General features: G+C 38.2%; 1 protein-coding gene across 1 annotated transcript in view; it reads right to left on the reverse strand.

The window, feature by feature from the left end:
- Positions 1-18,662, reverse strand: part of SPAG6 (sperm associated antigen 6) — a 37,953-nt gene that overhangs the window by 13,571 nt on the left and 5,720 nt on the right. The window contains exons 3-6 of the mRNA XM_065629905.1: positions 12,727-12,893; positions 8,936-9,119; positions 2,200-2,405; positions 1,143-1,316 (exon numbers count right to left, since the gene is read on the reverse strand). Of these exons, the coding sequence (XP_065485977.1) occupies positions 1,143-1,316; positions 2,200-2,405; positions 8,936-9,119; positions 12,727-12,893 (731 nt within the window). The remainder of the gene's footprint in view (positions 1-1,142; positions 1,317-2,199; positions 2,406-8,935; positions 9,120-12,726; positions 12,894-18,662) is intronic.

An 18,662-nucleotide genomic window follows, 5' to 3' on the forward strand; every position in this document is an offset into this window, starting at 1 on the left:
ATATCGTTTGCCTGTCTGCCTCTGCTGCAACATGTTTTGCGTGAACAGAGTTGCTCAGAGATGGACAGACACCACTGTCACTCTCAAGGTGAATGTGGATGGTGACTCCCCACTGGGAGTCACCGAGATACTCCCTACAGCTCCTTTGGAGAGCTGTATCCCCCTGCGTGAAGGCTCCTTCACCTGCAGCATTCGAGTTTGGCTGCTGACTTCCAACTCTAGTGCCTCCCTTTGATAATGATAATTTCTTCACTTATTTGAGAAAGTCAAGTTGTGTTGCTCACAAGGTGCAGAGAAAAAGCAGGAGATGTAACAAGACTGCAACCTTTAATCACCAGCAGCTTAAAGTCTAGCAGGCTGAAGAACTACCACAATATTCATGTTTAAACGCTTCTTAACTGTTAAGCCAGCATCATGATTTTGAAATGGCTGCGCTCAGCATTAGTGTGTTCCACAAATACATTGCTTGTATTTCATTCCAGAGTCATACTTAAAGCCTTTTAATTATCTCTATGGTATGACAGATTAACATAGTTACAATTATCTTTTTTTTTTCTATTTATTGAATTGACTTTGCCAAACACTCCCACCTTCCTGTATCAATTACTGGCAAAAACACCGGAAATGCTGAGGCTCAAATTACAAACTCAAGCTAATAAAATAAACTATCATCGGTTTAATAATAAGTAAGAGAATTTTTGACCTTCATTGTCATTGGAAAAATAATTAAGATGTGATCCTAGTACACCTGAAGACTTCTTTAAAAGGCACACATCATCTACTATTGTTATAGGATGATCTTGTCATTTATTAGCTGGTATCATGACTTCTGTGAGGCTTTTCTCATGATATTTTTAATATCTAGGACTGACAATACTGTCAGCCTAAAACTCCCTTTCTGTGCAGATATTTTATGGAATGAAGTAGCTAGGTATACATCATATGATTCCCAGTTCCCTAACACAATTCATATTCAATACACATCTCATAATATCAGCAAGCATTTCCATATTTTTCCAATGAACATGCCAAACAGCTATTTGCCCTCCCTTTCGAAAAGCAAATGACAGAATAATCCTGTATTTTATTTAAAGTGTAAAATCTAATGATATGACCTTGTATTTGCATTTTCAAGGTTTTACCTCAGGCGTATGCTTTGCTATCTCTCTAATTAAAGTTGCACCATTTTTCTTGACATATTCATCTGAGTCCTTCAGGCATGTGAACACAACCGGGAAAATTTCTGCTTCAACCACCAACTCTGCAAGATCCACCGAATGCTTTGCTATTTGGCTTAGAGCTGACAGCACCTGACGCTAGTAAATAAAAATTGTTATAAAATCAATAGTATACAAACATCCCACAACACACACTCCTCCTGCACACAAAAATCTATTGCATCAAGGAAAACAAAGCGGGATAGGGAAAACAATTACAGCTATTTTACAATTCACTGAGTCAATTCATGCACGAATATAATGGCACAGAACATTCACTGGTTCCTGAATAAAAGTTTGTCCTTTGTTTTATCCCATTCAAGCTTGCTATGTATCAAAAAATAAATATATATATATATACACACACCATTTAAAACTATAATTTAAAATTTAGTGACATCTATAGCAAATATCTTTATTTGCATAAGTTGGGTTAGTCAGACCTTACATTAAAGCACTTTTATCTATTTGTTTGAAGTGGCATTTTTATGATGTCTTCTATTTCTGTTAGGCAGAAAAGTTATATTAAGAAGCAATTTTTTTTGGTCAATTAAACTCTAGTGATTAAACCTTCAATAACACCTATTCATATCAGACAGTACATTCTACAATACAATACACATTTAACATTAACTGGTTTATAGTATAAACTTCAGTATGTAAAACCTTTCTTGCAACTCAATTGTGCAAATTTTATCTATGGGAAATATCTGTTGAATTCTTCGTATACTATATAATTCTAAAAAAAATCATACTATTCACTTTAAAGATTAGTTTAGCTGTTCCTCACAGAGTGGCAGTTCTTATCCAGTAGTTAAATCTGTGAATATGTTTGGAATTCTTTGCCACTAACTACATAGTTACATTTTATTAACGCCCAAAACAAGAGCTTCCTAAATAAATACGCACATCAGCGTCTTCGATTCAATATCAAGTAAAGACTGGTATAATGGAGATTTAAAAAAAAAAATTTTAAATGTACCTTCAGTTTAGCATCAGGGTTCAGGATCATCTGAGCTAAGTGAGCGATAGCTCCTGCATCCACTACTGTCTGCGCTAACTCTGGAGAATGCTTTGAAATATCACTGAGAGTTGAAGCAGCAATCCTTTTCAAAGCAATTTCTGGCTCCTGGATACAGAGCACTACAAGAGGAACAGCTCCTGCATCCACCACAGCTTGTGACAGTTCTGTAGGTCCAAGGAAAGTAATTAAGTGAGTATGGGTGACTGACCCTTGTGCAAGCCATTTTTCACCCTGACAGATACAGCAAAGGAAAAAGGGGAGGGTGCAGTTCACTGTCTCGACATCTGCATTTCAAATCAGCCCTCCTGGTTTCATAAACCGTGTGGACCAATCCACAACTGAAAAGAATGCAGGTCAATAGATGGACCCCCATTTACATGCACACATTTGAGGTAGATTAGGCTGAAATGGTTTGTTATTCTGTTTTCTTTTTCTTTTTTTAAAGTAAGCAGATGTCAGCTGTTTAAACCCTGGCTATTCTACACTGATCAATAGGAAAGCATTTTATGCATGGCTAACAACAACACAGAAAGCCAAAGTACCAAAATTTTACCAACCACCTAATTAGAGAGCATTTTACCCTCTTTAAATGATAAGCAGATATTAGCATAGATCGAATGCCAAAAACAGAAATACAAAAAACATACATTAAAGATTTATCTTACATAAAAGATTGGAAAAATGGAACTTGCTGATCAAAACTAGGTTTTGCTACTATACATGGGACAAGACAGAATTTATACTTTAATGACATTAAAATGTTACCATACACAATTACACAAATGAGAAATATCAGTGGGATATTGTGTGCCTAAGATTAGTACAATATTCTTAACTAACTGCACCTTAAATAAAAAGAAAAGTAAAACCAAAAAAATGGAGCATATGATTAGCTGACATGGACAGAGTTACACTACTAGAAATTCGTTGGCTCTCTCTGTGTATGCAGCATTAATCACAGTCCTAAAATAAGAATTACTGGATATCAGAAGCAAAATTTATACCATAACCAAGCTGTGCTATTTTAAAATAGTGTTGAAAAAGTGGTAAAAATCATGGAGGATTCAGTAATCTATTAGGTTCTTAGTTCAGTTTTGCTACACCTTATTATGCATAACCATTATTATCTTTAACATTTATCTTGACTTACAGTACCATGGCAACATATGGCTCTTGTATTTCAAGACTCTAACTTAGCTTTTAATTTATAGTCCATCCATAAACAGATTTTCATACTAAGAAAAATATAGCATACTTCATTAAATATACATAGACTAATATAGTTTTTCATGAAATCTGTAAGCCATGTCATCATTATGTTGTTAATATCCAAATAATATTCCTGACCAGATTTGTTTTCAATTAGTGAATTATAGCCACACGCTCCAATATATGTGATAAGTCAAATATTTACACTGTATGTTATTTTATGATATATTTTAAACAAAGTATAAATATTTCCTTTCAAAATTAGAATAATTAAATAATTTTTAAGCTAATACAAAACTCAACCCTTCAAGGTTCATTTTTCAAATAACTATTTGACTGAAAATGCAGTGTGCATCCTCCAAATACACACAAATCACAATATTTCAACAAAATACTGAAATACTGCCAAATGCTATATCTGCAATTTTACAAATTTGAAACAAAATGTATCGGAAAACTAGCTAACCAATGTAAGTGGTATAAGCTACATTCAACTTTTCATGGAAAAAGCACCATACTTGATTTCTTCAAATTGTATTTTGATGCTGTACACTGACCAAGTGGAATACATCACAAACTACAGACCAACGGTCCAGGTGAATCCACCTGAGTGTGCCCCAGAAGCAACTTCAGAGCAACCAATTCAATTGCCTACAGTCTGCCAAGGAGATGCTAACATCAGGAAAATCATGTCAAGGGGAACAGGATAGTGCTACAAGAATGGGTTTCTGTGATGCCTTATGAGCTGAAATCATGAACTTCAAGTAGGGAGAGAAGGAGCAATAGTTTAAGGTCACAGCTACATCCAAGCATCCAACAGCAACCATGAAAGTTATTTTAAAAGAGCAAACTAAATCTGATTCAATTTAGATCGTCTCTTGCTGTTAGAAGTCTGATATTTAAATACTGATGCTTAGTGTTGGCCATGGTTAATTAAATGGTTTTTCTTCCAGTGGTTTTATAAGGTTCATGGCTAATAACTTACCACATGGAGGGCTGGATCATGTGTCAAAAGACAATCAAGAAGTAAACAGACTGTCAGAAAAGCAGGAAAGCTGAGGCAATGACAAAAGAACATATAGATCTTCCCATTACATTCCATTGAAACTCAGCCCAAAACTGTGATACTAAGTATTAGTGATTCTATGATAATCGCAATTCTTTTTCCTCAAAAAGAGGCTCAATTAACCTTCTCACTTGGTAGAACATCTTTAATTCAGACTATACACCAAAGAACTAATGAAATTTTGCTATCCACTTACAAAACACAGAAGTGAAAAAAGTGAAGGCTGAGAAAGAGTTAAAAGAGAAAATACAGTTGTCAAGAAAGACAAAGACCAATAGCTGAAGAGGAGAAAGCAGAGAAAAAATACTTTATGAACCTCATTTAAGTCTGCAGAAAAACCCTGGGCTGGAACTTCAGTTTGGAGTACGGACCAAAGAACCTGTCCAACCACATGATAATAAAGTAAGACTTCTCCCTACATGAGGGAAAGTAGGAAATGTTATTCTACATATTCTCAGAGACAAGACAACTTGGACTCAAAACCCACCATAAATTAGTCGCTTTTGTCCAGAACAATATGAAGAAGATTTTAGTAGATGGAGATACTGCAGAGAGGAAGACAGACTGACTTGGAGGTAGAAGAAAGCCTGATAAAGACAGACTTCAGAGTTTAAGATGTCACCAGTTCAACTAGCAGTTGTACTAGAGTTGTAGTGATTTGTCTCAATACAGAAGTACTCATCAGGGACTAACCATGAGTTTATGTGATCAGGAAGAGTGGAAAGTGAACAAAGAGATCCTGACTACAAACCCACTGAAACCAATGGGAAGTCTTATGGGATTGAACTAACATAGCCCACAGTTAACATTAATGTTAACATATTTGCAATGTTGGCAATAACAGTGTGGATTAAAAACCAAACAAATAAGCAAGCAAACAAACAAAAATACGATTAGGGAGAAAAGTCAAAGTTGAGGAAGTGCATGTGCAGGTAGTCCACAGAGAAGGAAAATCACTTGGGAACAAATGCCATATTCACATAGTGGAAGGCAGCAGCAAAACCTTCTTTGCTTGGAAGCAAATGCAAGTTTCAGTCCAGGCTACCAGGGCTCTCAAACAGCCCCTGCTGTGGTGGCAGGTGTATCCACAGGAAATAACAGGTTTTGACCAAAACAACCACCAACACTGTATTTTTCTGAGGACAGTATGATCATGTAATGGCCACATAGGAAGGCTGTAATCCCCACAAGTAGTCCCAACGCTGCACTTCAAAATCACAGGTTTATGCAGACTGCTACAACCACAGCGCTAAAGTTCCACTGGAACCAGTGGGAAAAGCTTCCATCAGCTGGAGGTCATTAATTATGGGGCAAGCTCAGATCCTGGAATAAGAAAAAGTTACCACTAGGCTCAAATCACTGAAGATCTAAGCAATCTGGTCTAACCTTGCAGCTGACCCTGCTTTGAGCAGGAAGCTCGACCAGAGACCTCCCAAGGTCCTTCCAAGCCGAGCTACCCTGTGATCATTAGAGGGCCACTGTATGACAGAAAATGAGCGTAACTCCACTCTCAGCAATATGCTTGAGTGTAAATAGTGTTGTTTATTTTTGTTTTCCTACCAATTTACAATATGCTGAAGCAGGTATGAGATGATTAATAAATTACACCTTTTATGTAGGCAAAGCAAATGGAAAGCTAAGTTATATGCATGTCCCAAAAATAAGAACTTTGCATTTTAAAAGTAACTGAATATGGTATAAGTAAAAATTTACAAAATACCCTTCATGGCCTTGATGGTATTTTGATTGTCTTTTCAAACATAAATATAAATAATACAGTAGAAATAATGAATGGTAAAATTGCAGCACACATATCTGCATACTTTGGAGGAAGATCAGTTTCTGAAATTCAGCTCAAAGGAATCTTCAAGAAAGAGCAGAACTGCAAGACCTGTTCCTAAATTTTGGAATCTGATCTGGCAAGATTTCTAGTGTCTTGAAATCTCATGAGACATCTATATTGACCTAAAATCTCACAGGCCTTCTGGAAACATCTGTTCACAGAAGAACTGCATTTTAAGAGACTGTTGTATGAAAACAGCAGGGAACTTGCTAACCAGAAAATGTGTTCATCGGGAAAAAGAGGTCTTGATTTCTCAAAATTGAAGTCTTTTCATGGGAACATACACCGCAGTTCCTAGAGAGCAGTTTTACCAGGTCATGGATGGAATTTCTAATTAAAAGCAGAGACCCTCCCATTACAAGCAGTTGTCACCTAATGCTGGGAGCCTTTCCTTGCATTGAGGCAAACAGAGGTTCATATCCTGCCTAAGACAGATCAGGGCTTTAATCTGTCTCCCACATACATCCCAGACATATGCCCTAATTATTGAACTATTCTTGCTGGGAGCAAATAAGCCTCCCTAGCCTCCAACCTTTTCAGGAGAGAGAAAAAAATAAAAGTCTTGTCTTAATGTTGTCCCAGTTTGGAACCGAAACAATTTTTGAAACTGAAAAACTCTTTGTGGGTGGGGAAAACCATTTCACACCCAGGTCTATTTTTACAGTTTAAGCTGCAATATGTATCCACAGTCAATGATGAAAAATCATAACTGCCAAATTTTATCAACACAAGCATGTGAGTCTAATCCAGACTTTCTTGAACAGTAAATGCCAGATGATGATGATAAGAACAGGTCCATCTATCTTGGTATCCCATCTCCAACAATATCCTGTTGCAAAGGCATGCTCGTAGGAGTCTAAGAGACATACCATGCACAGAGTGATCTTTCTTCAGTATAACTCCTCTACTTTCAGTAATTATTTTAGAGACTTCCTGTGACCGTGTTATAGAGGAAGGTAAATCCCCCAAATTGGCCATAGCTGGGCAGGGGAAGAACAATTTTTTTTCAAGTTTTTTTGGGGGGGGGGGCGGGGCTGGTTTGGGGTTCTTTTGTTTGGGTTTTCTTTTTCTTTTTTTTTTTTTTAAACTTATTACATTTAGTGATTTATGTCCTGATGCTTGCAGCTTGGTAGCACTTGCAATTCCAACCTGATTTCTGAAAATGCTGTTCAAATAAATAATTCTTAATTGTGGAATAAAAATTTATACAAAGAGTTTGTTTTCTTCAATACATCACCACATCATCTCCATCTTTGCAGACAATGCCATCACAGAGTGAACTGGATCACCCTAAAGATCAGCCAGCATTCATGCAATGAATAGCATGAAGGGTAACTGAGGTGAGTCAATATTGATTTACTGACATAACAAAACTACAGAAATGTTTATGTTAAGAGTAACACAGACACACACTTACACTACACACATTTATACAAAGGAACACTTTCAAATGACAGTTAAACAAATACCTTTCAGATGGAAGCAACAATTATTTTCCACCAAGGGTGCAACTCAGACCCAATGACCAAAAGATAAAAGATCTTTAGCACATGGAGGCGCCCCAAGAATGAATTTGTTCCCCAGAAAAAGCAGTCTGTTAGGAAGGTGCTGACAACTTTGGAGTCTGTCACAGTAAGTTAAGCCTCTCTCTAAGTGGGAAGGGGAAATCTCCCATGATTTCCGCAGTCCAGCACTCCACATTGATTTAAAAAAAAAAAAAAAAAAGAAAGAAGAAGAAGAATCACTTCCAAATTCATTCTATGCACATTTTATAGCCAAAACCAAACATAAATGCATGAGTTAATCTTGTGATCCTAGAAAAATTTGAACTTTAAACAAGATGAACACAAGCCATTTCTCCCATCCTTTCCATCCGGGACTTTCTTCCTTCAGTTGATTCACAGCTCTAAGCTTTTACTTGAACTATATAAATAGCTGGTAAAAGAATTACTAGACACATGGATCAGCTTTTAAATAGGAACATGACACTGCCAGTGAGTTATACAACTGCTTGGGAGACAGCAGGGAACTGCTCGATATCGGATTCCTAGGATCTATTCCTGACTCTCGGACAAGAGTGTGGTCTACTGGCTAATGATAACACAGCCAGTGCAATGCATTTGCCACATTTATCCTGCAGGCACTGCTATCAGCCGCATGAAACCTGGTTCTGCCTGGGCTTCTCCATTTTACTATGCGTATAAAACAACTACTAACGCTGAGCAAAAGAAACTTTGTTCCACAGTAAGAGTTATTACAATACATAAAGATTCTGAAATTTCTTCATGAAGCAGAATAAAGTAGAGCGGCATTTCCTGGCCACAGGCCCAGTGCATCTCCTTATAGAGCATCTCTCATAACTGGGTACTGCTGGTGTCAGATATGCCAGTTTCCCACTAAAGGTATGGCAATGTAAGACTGGTATAGTTAGAGCAAGTTTTTATTCCAAATTTAAAATTTTGTAACAGTAGAGAAGAAAAAGCATCTTGTTCTATTTATGAACATTACAAAAATGCAATTTATTATAACTCTCACATATCATTAAGCTGAAAGATAACACATGTGAAACCTGTTACCTGAATTGTGCCGGGCAATATACCCAAGTGCCCAAGACGCGGCTTCTTTGACTCCAGGGTCAAAATCTTCCAAGCAAATTACAAGCATTTCCAGTGCTCCACACTGAACTATTGCCTGAGCTAGCTGTGGAGAATGTTTACCAACCGCTCTTAACACAAATGCAGCTGCTTTCTTGTAGAAACGCTATACAAACGGGGGGGAGGGGGGGGGGAGGAGAAAGAGGTAAAAAAAAAAGCGCTTTTACTAACATTAAGTAGTTCAAAGTATAATACAATACCAACATGTATAAATTAGACTTTCAGACTCTTTTAGTAGCAGCAATATCTCATACAGATCCAAATCAGGACCACCAGACATCACACAAACAATGAACCAACAGTCCTTCTTTGAGACAGCTCATGATCTAAAATTTGCAGTAAGTGCATAAACAAACAGAAAAAATGAGAGGGCTAAGAGGATATGGGGAAAAGATAATAGTCTAGATAAGTCTGTTTGTTTAAGTGAGTAGTGAATGATAAGAGCTGCAAAAACAATAGCTCTTAATATATTTAACCAGATTACACAGGTTATGCAGTGCAAGTTCCTAAAATCATTCTACCCATCTGTGAGACTTGCAAGGTTTCACAATTTCTAAGGTGTATATACCCTCACAACATCTCTATGATAAAACATTGTTTACATTTACAAACAGGAAACTGAGACACAGATAATTAGATCCAACTAGAGAGTTTAGGATCTGAATCCTGAAATGCCTAAATGCTACCTAGGCCCACAGCTAAGATCCTGAAACCCATCCCAGCAAACACCCAACACTGAATGACCCTCAGTTTTGACCGGGCAGCCTGCACTTCTATTCCTGTGTCCAGAAACAGCTCCCTTTCTACAGGACTAAGTACCTTGGCACCTCTATCATAAGTTCAAGCAAAATCGAAGCACTTGTCTCAGTTCTACCCATCTCCCTCAGTGCTGGACCCAATACATGTTTTGAGCATATATATATAACGTATGGTGCTGCACACATTCATGGGCTTCCATGTAAACTGTAGTGGTGGTTGTAGTTTCTTCTAAAAGAATAGTTAAATTCTTCCCCCCAAAAGTCACATTTTGGTCTCCTCCTGCAGTTTCGTAAATATGACTGGGATGTGGAAGCTGAAGATTAGACTTCTTCCCCTGCCTTACAGTTTCAGAATCCAGAGCCCAGTTAAAGCACTCCAGACAGAGACGACTGTGTTGGGAGAAAGCCAGTTTCCCTCCTTCATGAAGCCACTGTGCGGCAACGGGTGCAAGATTAAACGAGACACAAGTAATCTACTGCTACATCCATGTGCCTGGAGCATGTTCTCCAGCCTGGCTGCTTACAGTTCATCCCAGACTCTAGGGCTCATTCTCTCTGTGGCAGCTGGCTTTAATCTCATTCCAAGATGCTTGATTCTCCCCTGCCATGCACAGAGGGCCTAGGCATTTCACACTGACAGATTCCTGCTGTCAAGGTACCCAAAACTTCAACAATATAAAGCCCACATCCCTTTTGGATCAAGTCCAAAGAAACAAAGAACCACGTGAGTGCTTTTGTGCATCCTGTAAGGTGCCCAAACACCTTCAAAAGTCTGATCTAAAACACCACAGTACAGCAACAGAGAAATATCTGCAATGGCTCCACAGGAAGTAAAACGGACCCAGGCCCACTCCATGGCCCTGAAGGACAGTGATCCAGCATGCCCTGCCCATCCACCTAAACTCCTCTTCCTTCAAAGCACCATGGCCTCATCTACATTACTGGAAACTGTCCCTGCCTTGCACTAACCCCTAAACCATGTCCAGGCATTGACAAGTACTTTGATGGTTGGCATTGGCTAAAACCACATCAGAGAGTATGTTAATCATTAAAGAGCACAGTCGTCTTCCAGAGCTCAAATACCCTGACCTTCCTTAGTTTACCAGTACTGATATAATTCCTTAATGCCAAAAATCCAGTCTTCTAAGTTAAGGCCTACAAGCAGGTACATTCAAACATAATTTACGAGCAAAGCATTAAACATCATTTAGGGGGAACAGAAGGGAAACAGTACAGACAAATGGTCAAAACTCTAGTTAATGCAAGTTACTGTAAGTTTTGCTGAACTCAATGGAGCTATAGTTGTTTACACCAGTATACAGCTGTGCAAATATGTTATTTCTGTTAAGTAATTATGCTCCTGGCAAAGAAAAACACTTTTTTGTTTTTATTATTCAAACCAGATTTATTTACAAACAACCCATATTCACAGGCACAGTCAGAACACACTGTAAAACTGTATTTTGCTCAAGCTTAATTTGCAGAACATTGATCTGGGATGTGACCCTGTACCTGTTCTCCATAAATCAGCAGAATCAGTATTTATTGTATGCTCAAAGAATCTCCTCCTTAAATATAAATGTTGATACATGAACAGTGAGTGGAATGAAAACTTATCTGGGTTGGTTTAGGTTTGTTTTTTTGGGGTTTTTTGCCTATGGGAAGTAACGAACTGCATGCATTGCTAAACACTGCATGAACTGGATAATGAGTTTCCTTCACTTGCCCTCACTCACCAAGGCATAGTAGGCTTTCCATGACCTCACACTAATCTTGCTGCTGCCCAAGTGATTCTGAATTACAGCCATCTCGATGTAACAACAGCAGGGCAGTAACGTGGAAGAGATAAATCAAGGTACTCAAGCTAATTTAGTGAGGGCTTTGAGTTGTAGCAAGGGGGTGGTTTCCAACTCAAAAATAGAGGATTAAGAGCTCGGTCCCCTTCTTCCCTTAAAAATAGAAATAAAATAACCAAAAGGGTTATAAATTTGTCTAACTTTCCATACCATGCCAGTATTTTGACGTCAAGGTTTTTCTCTGGCTTCTTTTTTTTTTTAAGATTAATTGTATAGGCAATAACCAGATACACACAAAAAAATCTGCAGTGAGTACTTACATTTACGTTTTCCTCAAAAGACTGAAAACGAAAATATACCGTTTTCCAAATTATATTTCCATTGAAATCCTACTTCTCCTAAATCTAATAAATCAAAACTGCAACCTAAGTATGGCTGTGATATCAATGCACCTAACTTTCCATTGTCTCTTTTTCCAGTTACTGGGAACCTTATTTGAAAGTATTTCTGTTAATCTAGGTTAAGATCACTGGAAAAATCAAACCTGGAATATATGCAAAACCTGAAGAAAAATGGTAAGAACAGAGAAAAAGAGATCACCAGATTCGTGTGCATTGCAATCATGACAATAATTTTGTTGGGTTTTTTTACAAGTATGAAGATGAGAACCTTTCAGTGTATTTTCCTGTGTCAGTGGTGTGATATTTCTCATGCTACAGATTTCCAAAAGGCTATGTTTGAAGATATTAAATATTCCAATACAGAAGTTCGATTTTTGTATATGTATTTTACGAGTGTTTAGTATTATCAACAAATCCTAGTCAGTTATCACCACAGCTTTCTAAATTGTCTCATTTTTAAAGAGGGACCTTTTATAAAGGATCACACAGCATTTCAAAAACATAGCAGCACCACAAATAGATTTTTTAATAGTGTACTACAAGGTAAGATGATATTTTGATGTCAAACTTATTTAAAGTCAAACTTAGGCACACAGTACACATGGATCTCTCAGGAGTTCAAACATACTGTCTCTGACTTCAGTACATTTATTGTCGTATTAGAATAACAGCAGATAGATGAAACAAAGATTTCCCTTTCCCCATGCATGCAATAGTTAAAAAATAAATGATTACTTAATAAAACAATGATGCCTTACATTCTGCTCAGATAATGAACACACGAGCTGTGGAAGAATGTCTCCCTTCACGACTGCCTCTGCCAGGTCATCGTTATAATTGGCAAGTCTCCCAAGAGCCAAAGCAGCAGTCTGTTGAATAGTTGGGATGACATCCAGCAAAAGAGGTCTCAGCAAAGACATTACACCTGAGTTACACCAGGAACAGAAAAGCCCATTTGGTTAGCAGAAATTTTTCTAAACATTTGCCTCTATTCATAAAAATGTATTAAATTACTCTTCCAGGTAATAAGAACTTGTAGGAAATCCAGGTGTTCCACTGAAATGAAGTTGGCACTTGGACAGCACTGCTGATGCTTAGCAATGTTTCTGCCCATTTTTCACATGTACAAAAACACTTCTGAAACACACAAAAAAAAAATTATATATAGAAATAACTCTATTCAAACATCTATAAAATATATGTGTTAAAGTATACATGAGAAAATACGGTATATTCAAATATAAAATGCATGTGTTAAAGTACACACAGGAAACTCCATCTGGAGGTCCTGCTGAGCCGACATTGGCATGTCACTCATTCAGTACAGCAGCATGTGGAATTACACCAAATTATTTTCATCTATTATAAGCAATGATTGATTTGAGGACCAATAATCATAACACTGTGGATAGAAGAGTTGATTATATTCTTATCATGCTATCATATATGATGGGTTTTCACTGATGAGTTCACAGCATATCAGTTAAACATGAAAGAACATGAAAGTCCATTCTCTAAGGTGGTCTTATATACTTGAAATCATAGGTGAGGAAAGCAGCTGTGACATGAACCATTAGCAGTTACCACCTAAGAAAGGCCTTACAGTGATAAACATCTGGCTAAAAATAGGAGGCGGGAGGAGTAAACTTTCCATTCTTGCAATAGGAGGAAGGAGGTCACAGTGCAGTTCTTCAGGCCTCCGTGCTGGGACATGGGTCATTCACTATTGATCTGTGTTCTGGAACAGGGCATGAACAGCAAGGTGAGACTTTGCTGGGGACTCAAGAGTTATTCAAGGTAGCACCAAGTGGAGAAACTGTAAGGAACTAGAGACAGAATGACAGAGTAACAAAATTACAAGAGAAAGGGAACACATACAGGGAAGCCAATCCCAGCCTTACATACACAGTGATGGACCACGAACAGATTCTAACACTCAGGAGAAAGATCTCTATGAGAGAACAGACAGTTCCATGGAGATACCAGCTCACTGCTCAGTGGCAGAAAAGAAACTTCACCCACAGAAGTATAGAGAGTGCTCAGAATTATTTGGAAAGGAACTAAGGCCAAAGCAGAGACCATCACTATGCTATTGTATAAATCTATCCTGCATTTAATACCTTCCCCCAGAATAGAACTGACAAAGATTCAGTGAAAGGCAACAAGGATGATTAAGACCATTCTGTATGTGGAAGCTCTTCCTACAGTTAAACTAAGATTCTATAGGGATATAAATAAGATCCACATGGTTACAATAAAAAATATTATTTGCAAGGTCTGGGAAGGGAAAATTACTTGTACTGCGATTCTTTGAAAGTGCTGTCCCTGTACCAGGGACCTCATTAATCAATACTTCTGAGCTTTATACCTCAGCCAGAAAACAATGCTCTCTGAAGATGCAAAAGTCCTACAATAGAACACCAAACACTCAAGCTACATTCAGAAATCTCTGTATCAGCTGTCTCAGCTATTTCTGCTACATTTTTTGGCTAACAAAGATGAAGATTTAGCTGGGTGAGTCTGGAAGAAAGCAAGACTTCCCTGCCCTAGGGCTTGTGTGGTTAGAAGCCCTGAACAAAGGTCTTTTGGTGTGACAGTCCCACAAGTGGGATCAGTGCCTAATGGCAGATGACACCCAGGTGCTGAACAGGCACACCATGACAAGGAATAGCTGAGGGCCTTAGAGGAAAAAATAGTCCAAAGGGATGCAGGCTGTAATAAGTTACACTCATAGCACACTTCTGTACATAAGGGGCACTATGAAAAGAAAAAAAGTTGAGCAGCAGTATATTTCTCACAGAGAACATTGCTGTTAAATTAAAACCAAATTTCTCCCAGTAAGAAGAGAATAGCCTAATAATCTATAGATGGGTCTGAAAGAGTGTGTGTGGGGGGGTAAAACTAACCATGGAGGCCATACTGACCACTAATGAATTTGTTCTGGGAAGGTTAATACTCCAGACAGAAGCTGCGCTGCCATGAGAGGTACAGCCTCCCAGGATGTTCACAAGTCAAAATAACACAGGTCACAGAGGGCAATGCAGCGAAAGGAGAAAAGTGAAATGAAATTGTGATGTCTGAATAGTGCTACAGAAGCACCAAAAATGGCTCTGTAACATGCATTAATTGAACATGTACATGTAGAACCTATGGAAATAGGTCTGTAGTATAGCTGAGGCCTGCTTGCACTTCTATGGAAGCCACTGGGAGCTGAAAGAGGCCTCCTGTGTACTGACAGAGAAACCTAGATCCTCCAGTATTGTAAGATCAATGTGAACTCATTTAGCGCTTTGCAGAAATAACTACTTCAGAATGTGGTCATCATATTGACATCTTCTCACAAACTCTCCCAAATAGCAGGTATGGTCCCATTACCAAGTTACGCTTCATATCAAAATGCAGTAAGTACTTATTATGACAAATTAAAAGTAAAAATAAACAAACATGTGAGTTGGTGCCAACCCCGTATATTGTCTATAGTGAGCGATCTTCTAGCAAGTCACCTGCACCCTCTATGGTAGAGCATTTTCTTGTCCTTCCCTCTAACATCAGCTGTATGGTCAAACAGCTGCTGAAGTTCCTAATGGGACCTCATGCTCTTCTGACTCATTACACTAAAGATATTTCAGTAAAGTGGGAACGGTTAGAAGAAGTAGACTTGTATTTAGTGGACAGGTATTACATCTGAGCCCTTGAGGTAAGATAATATGTAAACAAGATTATTAAAGAAAGACTAATAATAATAATCATAATCATAACAGGTATTTTATTGATATAAAATATACTGTTAGAAGTGGTTGGGGGAAAAAAAGGAGCACCTCTGTGTGCAGTGTCCTGACCCTAGAAAAGCCAAGAGCCTGATGGGTGGGGCATTCAATCAGGATGTGGCAGACACTAACTCTGGTGATGGTCTCAAAATCCAGTGAAATTTAAACAGATTAGAGTCACTATAGCCAGGAGGAACCTGCGAGCTAGATCCAGACCACGTGACACATTTCCGGCCTGCATGACATACCTAGACACCGAAAAATGTAAAACCACATTTAAGAAAGTTTACCTATACATATGTTTTGAGTTGTCCCAAATATGAGATTTATCTCATTTCTGTTTCCAAGATTAGCTGATACAGACTTCACTTTTAATATAGGCTAAAAAGCCTCAAGCTTGAAAATGCTTCCAAGCAGCATGCCTCCCCATGACCAATACCATTCCTTTCTTTGTAGTATAAACCATGTAAAGTTTGGTGATGACATTTAAGTGTCAGCACAAAGCATTCTATTGCAAATTATTTTAGTTGATGAAACTGAAGGTGAGGAAAGGGATGAAAAGTGAGAGTTACTGTTTGAAGGCACAAGATGCTAAAACAGATTGGAAAAAAACAGTGAATTGGTGGAAAAGGTTTAAAAATTATAGAAACTGTGCTGATCCTCAAGGCAAATATATTTTCCCAAAGTGATGTCTACATGTGAGAAAAGACAGTGAACAAATAATTATCATTACGAGAGCTTTGATGGAACAAGAAAAATCAATTCCTGTTGCGGTACAAGCTTTATATTGACATCAATTTACTGAGAACTGAGAGAAGTGTATAGGCCTAGATTATGCCTGTGCATTGAACATAATTAAAAGCTTCTACCTCTGCTTTCCACCTTCTCTAAAATCAGTTTCTTTCTCTGCATCAAGATACTATCCATCATCTCTGACGCCACTGCAAGACCAACTGCTTGAGGAGTTTTGATAATTGGCATGATTTTTACACCTTCAGCAAACTGTTTCTCTCTTTACAGCACTTAGAAAAAATAAACAATTCTGAGAGTGCAAAAACAGCTATATGGAGATTATATGGTCTTCACTAAAACATCTATAGGAAAACCAAGATGTCTACATTTCCTTTTGAAGATAGTTCTGGAAAGGATAGATGTGCCTGACACGGGAGGAGGCTTTCATGTCCAACCCAGCTCCTTCTCCTAGAGATAGCTGTATTTGGTGAGATCCTCTATTTGGTCTCTTCACTTTTTTTGACTGTCCTGTCTACAGCAAAGTCTACCTCTCTTCTCCAACAAGGTTCAAGTCAGGATGCCTATGAGCATTTTGAATTACATTCAAATTTCTTTAACATTATCTTAAGGCAGGAAAATAGGTAAGAACCTTCCAACAACTTCCTTTTATTACATTTCTACAGTTCAATCAAGTGAACGGGGCCATACAAAGCAGGGAGTAGCAGTGTCTTGCTGCCGAAAACTTTAGGAGAACTCTTTGGTCTTCTTCTAAAAAAAGTCCATTGTAACAGAAGTAGGAAATTCATTAACTTCAATTCAAAGGCAGCAACTCAGAAAGCAAACTACAAAATAAGGCATTTAGACCATTTGACTAGATTTGTTTTGGAAGAGTTCCCACTAGCGACTCAGAAACAGGGTAGCAAAGAATTACTGCCAAATATTCTCTCTTGCATCACAGAACCTTGACTGACCCTGGGCAAGGAACGATTCCCCTTTCTATCCTCAGTTTCCCACTCAGATTTGTTTCAAAGAATAACACACTTCAGAAGCTGAATCACCCTTACACACTTCTCAAGTGGAGCTGTTGTGCACAGGCCTGATGCACTTTCTTTAAGCAAGCAAGTGCTGGCTGATGCCTATCTGGGGAAAATAAATAAATAAATAAATAAACCAAACAAACCACACACTCAGGGCAGCAGCAGGTTCCAAGTGTTTTCATTCCAAGTTTCTGTAGCCAGACAATCACTATTCTGAAGACAGCAATCTTCATTTGGTCATTTTGATCTACTAAGGAAAATCAGCTGGAAGTCAGGCCAAATTCCTCTACCCTCCCAGCCCCACCAAACCCTTGTCAAACTTGAATAGTCACAGGTCAGAGAAACATCACTCGGTGTTGCAAATTCTCTCCATTTCTGTACCTGAAGATGACTACTTCTACCCTATCCTCCTTACTTAAAAACAAAATTTATTTCAGTTTTAAAATGTAAATGTGGGGAAAAGTCATTCTACGCTAGTGTTGTCTCTGGACACACTTTTATCTTGAAGATGCTGCTCTTTTAATTTATGCTTTGGATCAAATATAACATTGTCTTCTCGTTTTTGTGTGCTGCCTGTTACACTAAGAACATTCACCCAGCTAATATTAGCACTGAAATATTCATCATATCACCTTGATTATCAGGGCTCCTGATGTCAAATTCAGGTGATATAACAAGGAAATCAAATGGAAATTTATTTCTGCCTCACCCCAGCTCCCTGTCTTCAACTAGCCTTTCCTAGAAGCAGCATAGCAGTAAGTTTTAAGAGACTTAAAACAAATTTCCCAGAAGAATAGTGAGAGAGCAAACTTTCCCGCTCACTTGTCTTGATTTATCCTCTTCCAGAGATGACACAGTACACACGTCTTAAGTACATACCCCTCAAGTGTGACTCAGCCCAAAAAAGGACTCTTCTTCGTGACAGTTCTATGCATGAGACAACTACAATCCTTCCAATATCAAAGGGAACATTAAATACAGTTTGGTAACAAAGACTCTGGGTAATCATGTAATTCGTGCAGCAATTACCAGATGGTGTGGGACATAATACAGAGTCAATTTGACAGCTGGGCTGGAGATTTCCGAAGGATCGAGGAGAAGTAAGTTTCTCCTCCTTAAAAGCTGATCTCACTGGTCATTTTCCAGACCCTGTTTCTG

This window comes from Caloenas nicobarica, chromosome 2 (assembly GCF_036013445.1).
Source record: "Caloenas nicobarica isolate bCalNic1 chromosome 2, bCalNic1.hap1, whole genome shotgun sequence".
Lineage (NCBI taxonomy): Eukaryota > Metazoa > Chordata > Aves > Columbiformes > Columbidae > Caloenas > Caloenas nicobarica.